Source organism: Neovison vison, chromosome 7 (assembly GCF_020171115.1).
Source record: "Neovison vison isolate M4711 chromosome 7, ASM_NN_V1, whole genome shotgun sequence".
In the NCBI taxonomy this organism is placed as follows: domain Eukaryota; kingdom Metazoa; phylum Chordata; class Mammalia; order Carnivora; family Mustelidae; genus Neogale; species Neogale vison.
The window spans coordinates 181094604-181111997 of NC_058097.1; the positions used below are offsets into that span (position 1 = coordinate 181094604).

Sequence of the window (17394 nt, forward strand, 5' to 3'; positions counted from 1 at the left end):
ATCATGCCTTGAGCTCCATTTTTAGAAGGAATCAAAAGGCTCAGTCAAAAGATGAGTGCATAGCAAGGCAGCTTCTGGAATGTGGGGGACACGCAGGCAGCAGCGGTTTTGCATTAATTCGTGGCCAGGCCTCCCCTTTGGGGTCCGCCTCCACAGGGCCATCTGTGAAGCCTCGCCCGTTCCTTGGTGCTGCCAAAGGCTGCTGGAATTGCAGATCACTGGAACAGAACACTGGTGTCGCCCCTTGACCTGGTGGGAGGAGCGTGTGGTCCACAGTCAGGATGTCCCATGGCCCCCGCTTTGATAGCCGAGGTCCTCTTAGCTGGACTTGGGCTTCAGGGGCTAAGTCATCGCTGTCACCCGAGAGTCCCCTACTTCCTGCTGAACAGAGCCAGAGGGTGTCTTCTAGAAGCTGGTCCAGCCAGTGCCCAGGCCTTTAGAGGAGACTGGCCGAAAGGAAACATAGGGTGAATGCAGTGAAGCTCAGGAGGCAGCTGAGAAAGAGGGGAAACGCCCTAGAATGGGAGGCATCCTGGAAAGCCTTCTGGGCGCCCTGCTCTGGCGGGAGTGGGGGTTGGGGGCGCGTCCAGCAGGCGCAGGCATTGCTGCAAGAACAGCATGTCGGGTTCCTCCCCGACCTTCCAGAAGGTCTGTACCTCAAGCTGTTCCTGGACTTGGAGCCACCACCTCCCTCTTCCCCCAAACGGAGGCACCGGTTTTGCACCGCCGTCACCCCTCCCCAGTGACAGCCTTTGCCTGTTTGTCTCTTGCAGCCAGACGCCACTCCAGGGTCCGGCCCAAGGTCGCGGTCCTGAGCTACGCCTGCCCGACGACCGCCCTCAGCCGGCCCCTGAACGAGACAGCTCTGACCCCACTGACGGAGCAGGAGGGGGAGGCCTACCTGGAGAAGTGCGGCAGCGTGCGGCGGCACACGGTGGCCAACGCCCACTCGGACATCCAGCTGCTGGCGATGGCCACCATGATGCACTCGGGCCTGGGTGAAGAGCCTGGCGGGGAGGACCAGTGCCTGCTCCTGCCGGCCAGCTTCTCGCCCCCGCACCGACAGTGCTCCAGCGAGCCCAACATCACCGACAGCCCCGACGGCCTGGAGCAGGGGACCGCGGGCAGCCAGGAGGACTCCGAGCTGAACTGTGCTTCCCTCGGTTGAATGCCCAGGCCCAGGACTTCCCAGCTCCGGCCTGCCACGGGCATGAGAACGGCTCCATCCCTGGGGTCCTTGGGGAGGGGGGCTCACCAAGGGACTCCTCCTGGAGGCCAAGTCCAAGTGCCCTGGTCGTGAACCTCTCCATGTTCATGACTGTGACCCCCTCTCTGCAGCCACACAGACCCAACTGCCTGAGGCTTTCTTTTTGCTTGCTTGACTCCAGATACTCCTCTCTGGGCTCTTCCGCCAGATTAGTGCTGTTGGCTGCTCCCGACCATATCGCCCGAGGCCCCTGGGCATGATGACAGCAGGAGGTCGGATGAGCCGCCCACGAAGCTGGCAAGGGTGCGATGGCCTGCGGAGCTCCCCTGTAGGGGCTGGTGACGCGGGGCTCCTATAGCGGTACCTCTCCTCCCCTGTTCGGCGTGGGGTGAGAGCAGACGGCAGCTCCTGCCAAACAGGACGCTGGGAATGCGCCTTCTTTATTACACTTTCGGAATTCCTGGGAAGAGTTGACCCCGGCGGGTGAGGGTCCTTCTCACCTGTATCCAGATCCTACATGCCGCCTTTGGCTTTTGCTCCCAGGGGGCCACACGGCTAGAGAAACCCCCTCTTTGATGAAGCCTCAGCGCTCTCCTCTCCAGCCTCCTCCCAAGCACAAAGAACTAACCTCCCTTGTGGAGTAGCTGGTGCCTTTGTTCCTCTCTCATTTCAGAAACTGACCATTTTCCTGCTGTGGGGTGTGGGGCCAGTGGATGCCAACCAAGTAGTCTGTTCCTGGATTTGACTTGAATTTTTTAAATGTGCATCGTTTCAAAAAAAAAAAAAAAATAGTTTGCAAATATTTGCACGTAGGATCTTGCCCTGCTCATTTCCAAGGGGGTTTGTCTTCAAACTAGAAGATAAACAACTCCCCTCTTAGGAAAGGAGCCTGGAAGTGGCTCAGGGTGCAGGCTGGGTAGTGGTTGGGGCTGATCAGCTGCGGAGCGCTGGAAGCAGCCGGACTTGAATCCAGAGTGGCCTGTGTTTGTGAGCGTCACGGTCTATAGCACCGAGGTGGGGAGCCTCAGTTTGCCTTGAGCAGAGGGTTGTGGTGAATGGAATGTCTCAGTGCTGTATAGCAGGGGAAGATGAGGGAGATGTGGGCAGGACCTTTTAGAGAGATGTTCATTCCCTGTGACTGAAGAAGTACCTGGAATTTCTAACATCTGAGCTCTCAACGTGCTGTGTGGGGCAGCAGGCTTTGGTACTGTGCTGAATCCTTGACACTGCTCCCTCCAGGTCTGGGCTCTTTGTCCACCTGGAACCACTGTTCTCTGTATTTGCCTGTATTTGTTGGCCGCACTGGTAACAGCTCCAGAAAAAAAAGAGAAGGCTCTCCTGAATCCTTCTGGTACCTTCTAGGTGTCCTGTTAGTCTTTAGAAACCGTTAATGAGGCATGAGCTAGCTTGGCTTCCAATATGGCAGGAGGTGGCTGGCAGGGAACGAGGCCTTCTCAGCCTATCTGAGCCTTGACGGCACATCCCTTTTGGGCGAAGATCTGGACTAGGACCAGAGTCATGCTTTGGATGGCCTGTACTTTGGAAAGTTTGTTTAAAAGGTTGTCTCATTTTTATTCTTCTAAGAGAATGTGGAAGAGAAATGCCCCAGGGAGATCTTCGGAGAATTTCAAACGAAAAAAATCATCTCTGTGTCTGCGTTGGGTGAGGTCCACAAATTGACTAACGTGCATTAGCGATCTAGAACATCCGTGAGTAACAGCGTGATGGTTTCTTTCACTGGTGGTGTCTGTCCTTACTGGTACACTTAGCACTTGGGACTAGTATTTATTGATCCAGGCAAAGTCATTAATCACGCCTGGGTTTGCTTTTTTAGTTTACAACATGAATGATATATACGCTTTTAAATGCCTTGTGTGTCTCCTTTAGGAGAACAGCAGTCATGGGTTAAACGTGAGCTGTTGGGTGGAGAACCGGAGGGTCGGGATAACCCCAGGACACTCCACGGCTGATGACGGTCAGCCAGTTGACGATTTCACCCTTGATGTCCTGCCCGATACTGTGCAGCGTCTCTTTTAGACTCTACGGAAAAAAATGTTGTTGACGTTTATGGGCATTTTAGCCATCAGAGCTGTAGCGAGAGGGACAGCTGTCGTGTTTGTAAGCTCTTCTTCTCCCTCTGTGAGATAAGCTAGGATCTCCTGGGGGCTGCGTTTTAAGGACAGGAAGCTATCACGACTCCGAGCTCTGGGTGAGCTCACAACCCAAAAACGTTTCGTGTTGTCCGTTTCCAAAATAGATTCAATAAACATGGTTTTGTACACGTCACTCTGTCCCCGTGCTGTGTGGCTGGACAGGATCTGCAAGCGCCGCGGTCCCCCGGCTCCTGGTGCGTCCTGTCCTCGTGCCCTGGGCCAGCTTTTCCTGCCTCCATGTCCCTCTTCCTGTCGCCTCCGCTCCAGGATTCGGCAACAGCCGTACCTCAGCCGGCGTCCCCTGGTTTTGTTTGCCATCCTCAGCGATTGGCAAGTCATTTCCTGGACCAGCAGGCTGTCTGAGGAGCGTGGAAAACACCGGACAAAGTCTGGGAAGGGCAGTCATTGTCTGAAGCCAGCTCGGGCTCTCCCTGAGCGCTTGCCCCGGAGGGGACGCTTCCCGCGACGCATGGACTCTCTCCGTACACTCCCCTCCGATTCTGGTTGGCAGAAGGAGACTTCAGTCTACACTCTGTTACTCTCTGCATAGATTTTCCCAGGATGGCCGGAGCCGAGGTGACCTGAGATGGAAGGGTTATTATTAGTAAGAGCATGTAACGGGGTGTGACCCAAGCTGACCGAGGAATCCTAGGAGATGCAAAGCAGGACTTGGCCGTTTCTGTTCAATATTGAGGCTGTAAGGTGGGGAAGAGCTGTGCCGCGGCAGATTCCCCGTCACCGGGGAGCTGTCACATTGGCTTCTGCAGCTGCTCAACTACCCACTGAATGTAGGGGGCTGGGGGGCAGCTCCCACTGTGTTGAGCGCCCTTCTCTTGGAGCGGGGGATGCAGCAATGGGCAGTCTACAAGGGGCCTGCCCACTCTTCCTGGGGACAATCCAATGGGGGCAGGCCGGCGACCAGGTCAACACAGGCATTTCAAATAACGACCAACAACCCAGGGGAGTCAAATGACAATGCGGTGGCTCCGGGAGAGGAGAGGGCGATCCTGGGTCGGGTGGCTAGAAAAGTTCTCTCTGCAGTTGACTCGAGCTGGCCTTACAGACAGCTTCTGTTGCCTGACCTGCCATCACAAGTGACCACAGATGGTAATGGCATTGAGTGGCTTAAAACAACACACATTCATTATCACAGCTCTGTAGGCTGAAGTCTGACGCGGGTCTCATGGGCCTACGATCAAGATGTCAGCAGGGCTGGGCCCCTGCTGAAGGCTCGGGGAGAATGCATTCCCTCCCCCTTCCAGCTTCTGGAGGCCACCTGTATGCTGGGCTCCTGGGCCACCTCCTCCAGCGTCAAAGCCAGTTACGGTGGGGGGAACCCCTCACATGTGCATCGCAGCGGCCTATATTCTATCTCCTCACATTTAAGGCCCCATGATTCTGTCTGTCCCACCCCGACAACACAGCATGATTTCCATCTCGAGATTTCGTGGGCACTGCCTCTGCTTACCTCACTGCCGGCGTCTCTCCCGAGAGGAGAAAAGCCACCATAGGGAGTGCTGGGGGCCCCACAGAGTTGAGGCTCCAGAGGGCAGGCCGGTGCTGGTCTCAGTGTCCAGGGGCCTTCAAGCTTGTCCTCTACCCACCCAGGCCCGGACTCCCACACGCACTAAGATTCTGGAGTCTCTTGCTCAGACTCTGAAATCAGACTTCTCTGATTTCTAATCTCCCGTGCCGGTCAGGCCCTCATCCTCCCGTCTGGACTTGTGGGTACTCCCTGTCTTTGGCTCTAGATGCCATCTCTCCCCATGGATGGCCGAGCGGATCTTTCTAAAACATAAACTTCTCCCAGGCTTCCAGTAACATCCACACACTTGAACATGACTTCAAGGTCCTTTCCAAGTTGGCCCCCACCTGCTTTTGCTGCTCTGTGACTCCTTGTGAACAGGTGTCCATCTCACTGGGTGGTTCTGCCTTCTACCCCCACACCCTCCCACCTCGTTCCTGCCGCTCCCCACCCCCACGGGCCCAGCCCACCGCTTCTCCAGGTAGGAGACACTTATGTCTCTGCACGTGTCAGGTGCTATCCCAGGAAGGCAACGATATGTGGGATTTGTGTTTGCCTGCGTAGGGCTTAGCAAACAGAAATTTCTCTAAGTCAAGTGCATTGGACGAATTAATGGGACGGTGGTAATTCTGACGGCCACTCTTTCCCTCCCGTCTATTTGTACAATAGACCTTCACCCACTTTCCTTTCTCCACAGGCAGAGACCTTCCCCATGCTGCTGCCTAGTCATGTTCCCTCTGAGGCTATGTGGCCCAGCAACCTGGGAACACGGATGGGGGCCAGGCCTCTGCTCTTTTTGCAGCCCCTCCCCTTCCTGCTCCAGCCCGAGGCCGCCAGTCCCTGTACAGGGCTAACCCTGTGCACAGGACTGCGGCTTTGCTCCCGAGCCAGCTGCTTCCTTCTGGGCGTGTCCCCTCTCTGTCTGCGGTGAGAGAGTCCTTCAGGGCCTGGAGCATGTGCCCGTTGTTGGCACACGGCCTTCTCTTTGAAGAACTTCTCCTGCCTAGAAGTAAGTGGGAGTCTTCCTGGCCAGTGTGCTTAGGCAAGAACCTCCTGGCCCTAACCCAGGATGGCTCCAGCAACAGGGAGCTTCAGAGTCTTCCCTGGTGTGCAAGTACTATCCGGACCCCCATAACAACTGCAAGGCAGGTAGCACCGCCATTTTGCAGATGGGGAAACTGAGGCTTGGGTTCTTTTACCTCATGTCCAGTGATCATCCTTCCTCTATCCCATGAAGTGTCCTGGCTTGGTAGAGGTTGAGGAAGCAGAACAACTAAGTCAGGGGCATAGCCCCCTCAGCTCGCTACATGGCAAGATGGTTTCAGGGTCTCCAGAGAGTGGAGAAGCAAAGCTGCCTCTCTTGCTCTTCTCCAGCTACTTCTAAAAACACCTCCTGAGGGGAGGGCATGGGGGTGGGGAAATCCCGCTTGTCCTGAACAGTCACTTTCCTACTCAGAAAAGATTTCAGTGGGCCTTTTCCTTAAAAAACTAATAAGTTTAAATTTGGATTTAAAAATAATATTTTAATAAGTTTAATAATTAGTATTCATTTAATAATTCAGTTAATAATGTTTTTGGAATCAATATTGAGTTTATTTAAAAAAATAAAAAAAATTTAAAAATTTAAAAGCCTTTCTTAGGCTTTTAAGTTCAACTTAGAAATTTTATTATTCTATATGTCTAGCAGACTTTAGCATTAATTTTGGAGGAGCCTTTAAATAATGCTTGGTCCTCTTTACAAGCTTAGCTCAGCACTTCAAACACTTCTAAATACATTTATAAATTTAATATTTCTTTTTAAGTACTTCAGTTTTTCTAACAACATATAAAATCTTCCCCAATCCTAACTAATTCTAGAAACTAATCAATTAAGCTTATAAATAAGGGAAACTTTAAATGTTTTTACGCTCTACTTAAGCTTAGACGACAACATAAAAAAAATCACAAGTCTTAATTAATTACTCTATTACACATTTTTAAATGGAATTATAAAGCTGTCACCGAACAGGGCCTTATTCTCTTAAATACCACATGTGTCTAAAATACCGACTATGCGTAGATTCCTTCCTCACATAAAAGTCTTAGCGCTCTCGTTTGTTTCTTTTAAATCTGCCCACACTTGAGTCTAAATCTTTCTGGCCTGTTGGTTGTGAAGCTGTAGTCCTCAGTCTCTCAGCGTCAGGCCTTTTCCGTATTTGGGGAGGCTGGGGCTGGAAGTCTAAAACCCCGGTCACGCTTTGTGGGGCTCCGCCTGTAGGAGGCGCTGGAGGGCAGCTGGGATGTCTGTGGGGCGGTGGGGAGTGAGGAGAGACCAGAGACCTGTTCACGCCTGTTTCCTGCCCTTGTCAACATCCGGGGCAGGACAGGTGCCCCAGCAGGCGGCAGCTGGGATCAGTTCGCAGCTTTCCCGCAGTCCACAGGCGGCCTCAGGACATCAAGCCCTCAGAGCCAGCAGCCCCAGCCGGCCTGGGTTTAGCCCTTTCAACCACCCCCAACTCAGGCTTTTGTTTCCCTCCTCTGAAGGGTGGTACCTGCTTCCTGCATTTTCCACTTCTGTGATTTCCTCCGTGTCTCCTCTTCGCCAGCTGACTTGCCCAATACCTGACTCGCAATTCTGTATGTTAAATTCTCTGTTGCGTTGGTAGATGCGGCTTTTGTCCCCTGATTACACCCTGGCTGATACACCACCTACTCAAGAAGACACGGATCTTCTCCGTTCACCCAGGTTACTCCCGACCAGAAATTTCCTTTGGGAATGCGACCCACAGCCTCAGATGTGCATAGCGATTCCTCTCACCCTGACCTACGCACCCCAAAACATCTTTTTAAGTAATTTTGGTGACTTCCTCACATCCTTGAGTTGACTGGTGAGGCATAATTTGACTCTTGTCAGAATCCCCAGAGACACTGGATGCTGTTTACAATTCCTTATTCAGTAACTTCATAACCTAAGAGAAGTGACCTTGTAGGCAATGGTCTAATACAATCGCCCAGTTCTTCAGTCTCCCTTCAGAAGGATGCTCCCCTCACCAAGTCACACATTAATTTGGTTCTTACTTACCACGGTCTTTCAGCCTACGTCTGGGCCTCTGAGAAGAATCCAAAGCTGTAAATAGAGACTTCTAAATTCTTGCAGGTTCTCAGGGCTACATAACTTTTAACAAATGCCTGAACTTCAGTCCGATTTCAATGAAATATCTCAACTTTGTCTGGGAGCCAACTTTTCTTTTCTTTTTTTTTTTTTTAAGATTTATTTTTTAGAGAGAAAAAGAGCAGGAGCGGAGGTGGGGGAGGAGCAGAGGGAGAGGGACAAACGAGACCCCACACCAAGTGCAAATCCTGACACGGGGCTCAGTCCCACGACCGTGAGCTGAAACCAAGAGTTGCACTGACTGACTGAGCCACCCAGGCACCCCTGAGGTCCAACTTATAAGGTCCTTCCTCTGCTTGTTGACTGAACTAGGATCAAGTCCGTCGCCTGCCAACAGAAACTTCGGTTGCCCACTCTAAGGCAGTTTTAAGAAGGGCTCAGTAAATGGAAGCAGTGCAACACTTCTGCTTCTGGCCAGAGAGGACTGGCTTGTATCAGATTAATCTTCCTGCCAAGATAAGGATAAAAACTGGACACAATATATAGAGCAACTGTTTGAAGGAGCTGGAGAGCACCCAGCACAAGTCTGAATGGCTGTGATCCCTGAGGAGGGTGAAATGGACAGTCATCCCACTTTTTCCCAAAGGAATTTTCCCAAATCACGGGTGGGGTGGGGGTGGGAGGAGTGGGTGGGTGAGAGCAGAAAGCTGCTGTCTTACTGGGCTGAGATCAGAGGTGAAGGCTGCCAGAGTAGCTGGAACTCGAAGGGAGGATGATGGAGAGGAACGAGTGAGAAATCTGCATACAGGTTTCCCTCAAGGTGTTGGCTGACTCCTAAACTGAGCCCAGCAGAGAACAGCGGCTGGGGAGCTGGGGAGCATAAGAGCTGAACAGATTTCAGCGGCTGCACACGGCCGAGGAGCCAGAGGTTTGAGTCCCGCAGAGTGGGGGAGAAGATCTGGCCAACCTCCTGGGCTTTTGGTTGAGATCCCAGAAAAGCCAATCCAGTAGCAACATGGTAGACAAGCACAAACAATAGCAGTCATTATGTTAAATGTAAATGGGCTAAACACTCCAACGAAAAGACCAAGACGGTCTAAGTCAAAGACGGAGAAATAACAATACGCTATTTATTAGGATGCAACTTTAAATATTGGGACACAGATTGAAAATTAAAAAGGTGGAAAAACATTTATGGTGTAAACACTAGCAAAAGAAATTTGGTGTTGTGTATTTAGAGTCATGATAAAGGGTCGATTCAAAAGGAAGATGGAGATCTTAATACTTAAATGATCGCTTATTGGTCATCAACTATATGTCAAGCCCCACCCTGAGTATTTCACTGTGTTTTGTAATCATCTGAGGGCTTTTTTGAAGTCCATTGTATCATCCCCCTTAGAGGAGGAAATTGAAGCTCAGAGAGGCTGAACAATTTGCCTAACGTCACACTACTAAGAAAATGATAGAGAAGATTCAAACCTAGTTCCGTCTGACCTCTTGCCAATGAGCTTTAATCACAGCTTTGCTTCCTGTGGTGTGTTTGCCTGAACCAGTTGGAGAGGGCCCCTGAGGGCACAAGAGTATGTTTTAGCTCAAACGGAAGACATTCTATGGGTGCTTCTGGGACTCTGGACTGGAAACCCTTTAAGACTAAACTCTCTAAGAATATCTCTCACACACTCACACTTCTGTGTAAATGCTTGCTCTTTCCTACACCTGATCCCCAAGAGGGACAGAGACCTTCCCATTAATGGACTACTGTAGCCCGATTCTTTGAATTTCTCTGTCTGAATTCTCAAGAATATGGTCATGTTCAGGAATCACGACACCACTCCTGGTTCAGTCAGCCAGCTGCTGCTGAAGCGTGCCATCTTAACCTGGTTTCAGATTTAGCTCTGCTAAGTCCTTCCTTTGGAATTGAAGGGGAGGGCTCAGCAGTTCTCAGGAGGAGAGACTCATCAACTCCAGACTGAATCCATGCCTATGTGGGTGGGTGGGAACCAGAGCAGAAAACCCCCAGAGAATCCTTCTCAAGCCCCCGCCAGCTCTGGTCTTTACGTCAAACACAAGATGTCTGAGGCGGAGGACAGGCAGCAGACTCCTGCAGAAGAAGCCCCAGGAGAGAGTGGGGGACAGATGTGCTTCTCGTCAGGGTAAGAGGGGAAGCTGGAGGAAACCACAAAATGAAGTGTTCTCCAAAATGGACAGTCTGGGTGGGAGCCCTCTCTGCCTGTGAGCTACCAGGGGGAAACTTTCTCTCAGGGACAATTGTCATCAACTGCCACTCCTCCTACTACCTCGGCAGGCACCACTGGAAAAGCCTACAGAGAAAACAGACTGAAGTTTGGGGCATAATGTGCTGTGCTGATGGACAACCAGAAGGACACAGGGGCCCTATGCATCTTCCAAGCTTCTGGAACTCCAGGGATAATTCTGTAGCAAGTAACTACACTAACCACTTTTAATACTTATTCAGGGCCTGCTATGGCCAGGTGCCAACATAGTCTTTGCTCCTTCTCTATTATCGCATTTAAACCTTATAACAACCCAGTAAGGTAGACACCATTATTATTTACATTTTACACATAAAGAATCTGGAGCACAGAGAGGATGAATAACTTGCCCCAGGCTGCAGAGCTAAGCAGAAGCCAGAATGTGAACTTAAGCAGTCCAACTCCAGAGGCCTCGCTTTTAACCACAGTGGTAAACTCCTCCTCTGCTCTTGGAAAATGTCATCTAAATTACCAAGCAGAATTACAGCCACTGGGAAAAGCAGGAGCTAGCTGGGGGACCCCTTGGAGCTCCTGGTTTCCCGAAATGAAGTAGTTCCACTCGAGGGAAATGCCCTCTGTGAGGCTCCCCGCCAGTGTGCCTGGGCCTCTGTGAGGCTAGGTCCCCAAAACCTGCCACTTGAGAGCCAGTGAGGGCATGGTAAGGGTCTGAGTCCTTGGAGAACACAGAGGCCACTAGTGATAGTTTAAACTTCTCCTCTGTCACCCCTCTCCCTGCGGGCAGTCAGACCTTTGTCCGTGCCCAGCAAAAGTAGCTGGGTGGGGACGCCTGGGTGCTCAGTTGGTTAAGCAGCTGCCTTCGGCTCAGGTCATGATCCCAGCGTCCTGGGATCGAGTCCCACGTCGGGCTGCTTGCTCGGCAGGGAGCCTGCTTCTCCCTCTGCCTCTGCCTCTGCCTCTGCCTGCCTCTCTGTCTGCCTGTGCTCTCTCCCTCTCTCTCTGACAAATAAATAAAGAAAATCTTTAAAAAAAAAAAAGTAGCTGGGTGAACTTCCCAGGTTGCTTAACCTCTCTTTTCTTCTGTGAAATGTGGCTGATTTTGCCTGTCTTGCTGGATTAGAGAGGAAAAAAAAAAAAAAACAAAACCAACCCCACAAGCACACACAAATATACACACCCATATACATGCACACACTTACACACACATATGTAGGCATACATACGGCATAGGAAAGGTTAAAGCTGACTCTGGGTTAGGTAAAGTCATGACTGTTCTTGGTAGCATTATACATAAAACCAAAAACCAAAAACAACGTCAGCATCTATCTATGGATGAATGGGTCGATGAAACGAGGTATATCCACACAGTGAAGTTCTATCTGGCAATAAAACAGCAACAAATTACAGACACATGTTCCATGATGGACAAACTCCAGAAATGTTATGGTAAAGGAAAGAAGCCAGGCACAGAACAGCACATTTTGTGTGATTCCATATACACAGAGGAAAAGTCCAGAAAAAGCAAATTTATAGAGTGAGAAGGCAGATTCGTGGTTGCTTCAGGGGTGGGGTAGGAATGGGGCCATATGGACTGTGGTGGGCATCAGGGATCTTACTGCAGGGATGAGAATTACAGAAAACTGATTGATGGGGACGTTCCATCACTTGGTAAAGTTACTAAAAGGAACTTGAGCTGTACATCTGAAATTGCAGGGTTTTTTAAAAAAATTGTGGCAAAGTACACATAATATAAAATTTGCCATTCTAATCATTTTTAGGTGTAGAGTTCAGTGGTTTTAAGTACATTCCCACTGTTGTGCAACCGTCACCACCATCCATCCCCGGACCGTTTTCATCTTTCCACAGTGAACTCTGTCCCCCGCAAGCAGAGACTCCCCACCCCCTACCCTCCGACCCCACCAGCCCCTGCAGTGGCCATTTTACATTCCCCCTCTTTGAATAGTCCCTCAGGTAAGTGGAATCATACAATATTCATCCTTTTGTGACTGAATCATTTTGCCTAGAATGATGTCTTCAGGGTTCATCTATGTTGTAGCATGTGTCAAAATTTCCTTCATTTTTAAGGCTGAATCATATTCTTCTGTAAATATAGACCACAATTTGTTTGGATCAGTCATCCAGAGAAGAACCTTTGTGTTGTTTCCTCCTTTTGCCTCGTGTGAATAATACTGTTATATCAGTGTATAAATACCTTGAAATGGGTGGATGTTATGATACGTAGAACATATCTCAGGAAAGGTATTTATTTTATTTTATTTTTTGGAAGATTTTATTTACTTATTTGACAGAGAGAGAGATCACAAGTAGGCAGAGAGGCAGGCGGGGGCGGGAGGCTGGCGGGAAGCAGGATCCCCGTGGAGCAGAGAGCCTAATGCTGGGCTGGATCCCAGGACCCTGAGATCATGACCTGAGCTGAAGGCAGAGGCTTACCCCACTGAGCCACCCAGGCGCCCCTTGGAAAAGGTATTTTAAAATAAAACTTCAATTATGTTTTCAAAACTTAGAGAGCCAATACATCATAGATGCTCTTATTATCAATAACTCAAAGAATGATAAATTTGATCAGTAAAGGGAGTTTTAAGAAAATTAAAAAGGAAAAATACAAAAAAAGTACAAAGAAGAAAAGAGCTCTGTAATCTCACTTACAGAAAACCACTAAAGGATTACTTTTAAAAATTGACTGAATTTTAATTTTACCTGAAAGCAGTAGAAGGAACTGAAATGAAGACACCTGCTGAACTTTCCAACACTGATACACTCACTCCTAAGCTATCCCTCTAACGGCAAAAGAAGTTGGGAAAAAATATGGAGGTTGAGTTGGGACATGCAGTATTTCTATTCCAGTTCACGTTTCATGAAGCTCAAAGTTTTCTCCTGGGGGTGGACAATTGTTTCATAAAAATTAGAGGATATTTCTGATGTTTAAACAAATAAAGTGCCTGAATTTTTAAACACAAAAGAACAAAGCTTAAAAACCTTAGTAGGCTATTGAGTTAAACTTCTAAGAGAAATTATCAGGGAATGGCTATTGAGTTGAACTTCTAAGAGAAATTATCAAGGAACGACAAGTTTGTAAGTCAGATAACTAGAAAGAGGACAAAACACTTACTTACAAAGCAAGAGGAAGTGATTATGGCTAGTGTCTGAAATAAATCCAAGGAGGTTATACGTGACTTCTGACAGTTTTCACCTCTCTCTGGATCAGGTGGCTCTCGGGTTTGAATATATCTGCTCTAGCCTGAATTTTCTCACTCAGAGAAACAGAGTCCACACACTTGATGTTCTGCTGTCTTTGCTCCCTGTAGAAAAGAATTGTTTAAAACTTGGAAATAAGGCAAAAAGTTGGGCTGAGTGTCCTTTCAAAGTCATACCGGGGAATTATTTAACGAAGTCACCCAGGGACTGTTTAATTTTCTAGCAGAATGTATCTGTGTTTGGCTTTGCTATTTATTGTTTCATGATAGCCAGATGCTGCAAAGTTACATGTTACTTTGTATTTTTTTAATCTGGTAGGAAAGATAACCCCACAGGTTATGGTTGTATTAGCTTGGAGGATATTAACTAGCTTCTTATTTAACCCAGCAATCTTATTCTAAGATCTTTTGTTTTGTTTTGAAATGTTTTTTCTGTTGGCTTATATAAATTATTTTCCCCCAAAGCTCTTGGAATCAGCTTTACCGTCTAATGGTTCTGTCATAAATTCATGAGCTGAACAAAACCTTTGACACATGTCCATTCTATATTTGAATGAGAGCCACGATTTTACCATTTTAACAGTTATACTTTGATATACCTAATAGACCTCAGCTCATAGTCTCTCCTGTCTCCTGGGGTTACCTACTCTCATATTTTGTTTGCTTCAGAGTTACCTGGGAGCCTACTTAGAATGCAGATTCCCCGGCCCAGGGCCCAGCCATCTAATTCTGGGGGTTTAGCAAGGGGTTTAATGAGATGCATCTTCACAAGCACCCCAGGAGACTCTGAAGCCAGTGGTCCTCCGAGCAGACTCCCTGGATAGCCCCTAGCGAACTGGGTTGGGTTCTTAATGCCATCTTGGGTTTTCACTGTTCAGAGTGGTCAGAATAGGTTGGGGTTACACATCTAGGCCTTGGGGTGGATTGGAATCCAACAGAACATTTTCCTAAATTTCAACCTGAAGGTGGCAGTTGATCTCACGTATTCATCTACCCACTGGCTGTATCAGAGTGGGGGCAACCAGGAATCTGTATATGTAAGTTGAACCTCAGCAAATTGCCAATATTCGTCTTTTTAGTGACCTTACAAAAATGACAGTTTTGTATGGTTCAACCTAATAACTCCTCAGGTGTTTCTAACTTAAAGCTAATTTGGCAACCAAGTTGTGAATATGACCATGAGGACATGAAATTTCCAATACTTGGGGAAAGTGCTCTGTAGCTTCATTAGACATAAGCCAAAAAAAAAAAAAAAAAAAGAAAGAAAGAAAAGAAACAAAAAAAGACTCTCCTCCCAGAAAAATGTACAAAGTAAAACTTTTTTTTTTTTGCATACAATCCCAGGGACTCAGTCCATGGACCCCAGGTCAATCCAATTTTACGAATTTCTTTTTTGTGAAGGCTGCTTTCTTTAGGAGTGGAGCTTTGCTGCCCCCTACTGCCACATGGTTCTTGAGCGGGGTTTGCACTACGGACTTGGTTCCAGTTTGGAGCTTTGTAGGAGCTGGAACAAGCGGTCACCTCACACCAGCTGTCAGAATAGTCCACTTCTAGGGGGGGATGGATATTTTGTGCTTTGATGGAACATTACATTATCTTGTCTGGAGCACAGCCTTTGGGGTTATCAGATTCTGACCCAAGAAAGCTATTTTTCAGATCTGTCCTGTAGATAACGTTGAGAAATGCAAAATAATTGTTTTTAGAAATGCAAATTATATCCTGTGGGGAGAGATTCACCTGACATCCCTTCGCTAGGAAGAAAGAAGCTAGTTTTGCCTCTATTTGGACATTCAAGTATTCCCTGCCCATAAGTGTCTGTTCTTCGGATTTGCCTTTGAACGGGTTATAACATCCACCTGGTTCCCTGATTAAGAATTAAATAAAATCTTTAACTTGTATTCATTTGATATTCATATGAGAGTCATAGTTTGACTCTCTTTTGAGAAGGCCAAGATCATATTAGATGTCTCAGATTCCCAACCGAGATAGAGAAAGGTTGGTCCTTTCCTTGAAAGCTCATGGTCTGATGAAGGAGACACTCAATGTTGCCAGTAACTCTGAGATATCAGGAAGAAATCTGCCTCTCCACTCTCCACCCTTCCTCCCTCCTGCCCCCCTTCATTCAAATAGTACCTTGAGAGAGAGAGAGAGAGAGAGAGAGGCACCAGCCTTCTGGGCTATTTTAAATCCTCAGATCTTGACTCAACAGACAAGCTGTATTCTGATAAACTCATATGGGTTCTGGGGCTTCATTTAAAAAAGAACAGATTGAGCGCCTGGGTGGCTCAGTGGGTTAAGCCTCTGCCTTAGGCTCAGGTCAAGATCTCAGGGTCCCAGGACTGAGCCCCCATCTGGGGTCTCTGCTCAGCGGGTAGCCTGCTTCCTCTCCACCCCCCACCTCTTGGCTTACTTGTGATCTCTCTCTCTGTCAAATAAATAAAATCTTTTTTAAAAAGTAAAAAAATAAAAAAAATTAAAAAGAACAGAAAATACCAGAATGCATCAAGATGAAGTAAAAGCCAGTGCTTCAAATATCTTTTTCTTCAGCTGAGTCAGTGTACATACTATTTATTCATTTATCCCTATCACCTTTCTATATTTACCTGTGTATATAATTTACTGTGGGTCACAAACAAAAACAACAAAAAAGATCACCACAATAAACAAAACAAAACAGGGAAAAAAAAATATTGCAAAACACCTACCCTACAGGTATCAAGTCAAATTCAGGTTTATTAGCCTAGTTGTTTTCAGGAAACCTGCTTGCTTTCTTCTTTCACAATGGCTCCAGGAGAATAACAGATTAGGTTTGAAAAAAATTTCACTTTCAGGCTCCTAACCACTCTAAAGGAAAAGACAAATTAGCTTTAGCTTTCTCAAGCACTTCTGGTGGGGCTTTGTCTGCTTTATGTAGACACTTAAAGGACTGGCCAATCAGAAAGAATGAATCACCCACCATTAGCTTTGACATGGATGGAATTGGAGGGGATTATGCTAAGTGAAATAAGTCAAGCAGAGAAAGACAATTATCAGTTGGTTTCCCTTTTATGTAGAACAGAAGGAAAAGCGTGGTAGACCGTGGGGAAGGGAGGGAAAACTGAGCAGAAGAAATCAGAGAGGGAGACAAATCATGAGAGACTCTGGACTCTGGGAACCTAATTGAAGGTTACAGAAGGGAAGGGGGTGGGGGTTGGCGTAACCAGATGATGGGTATTAAGGAGGGCACATGATATGATGAGCACCGGGTGTTACACGCAATTAATGAATCATTGCACACTACATCAGAAACTAATGATGTACTGTATGTTGGTTAACTGAACATAATAAAAAAATAACAATACATTTATATTAAAAAAAAAAAAAAAAGGCTGGCCAGAGGGAAGCAGCTGGGATTAAGAAACTAGACCTTCTTGAACAGGGTTTGCTTTTTTTTGTTGTTGTTTTTAAATCAACCTCTGACAATCAGGGCAGAGCAGCCAGTGAGAAGGTCTGGGGTAATGATGAGGATTATTTTTCAGGATTTCGGAATCTGAATCTCAGTGTGCTTTTATTAGTTTTCAAAAGTGTAAATTCTGTGAAGTTCAGACTTGCTGATTCACTTTTATATTAAAATGTGCAAATCCCTACGCAGACCAAGCAAAAATTATTGTGATTATGTATCATTTCCTGACAAGATTAAAACCGTCACTTCATGAACAAACCCTGCCCCTGTTGGTCCCCATAAAAAAGGTAATTTTAAAAATGTGACAACTGTAACAAGGCATCCACAAGAATAGACTAGAAGTAAGGTAAGTGTCAAGAAACCCAAATTAGAGTGGAGTTTAAAAAAAAATTATGGCTTATTCTGGGATTAATAACAGTATTTTACTTTTGGAACTTTCCAAGAATTAAGATGGCATTTTGTAGAACACTTGCATGCTTGACCAACCTGTATGTTCCACTTAGGGAAACTGAGTCTACTTTAGAAGAGAC

At 47.4% G+C, this 17394-nt stretch overlaps 1 protein-coding gene across 4 annotated transcripts in view; it reads left to right on the forward strand.

The window, feature by feature from the left end:
- PRR5L (proline rich 5 like) overlaps window positions 1–3493 on the forward strand; it is a 72257-nt gene extending 68764 nt beyond the window's left edge. For all 4 annotated transcript variants that reach the window (XM_044259097.1, XM_044259095.1, XM_044259096.1 and 1 more), the window contains exon 10: window positions 774–3493. In XM_044259097.1, the coding sequence (XP_044115032.1) occupies window positions 774–1168 (395 nt within the window). In that variant the 3' untranslated portion in view covers window positions 1169–3493. The remainder of the gene's footprint in view (window positions 1–773) is intronic.
- The last annotated feature ends 13901 nt before the right edge of the window (window positions 3494–17394 follow it).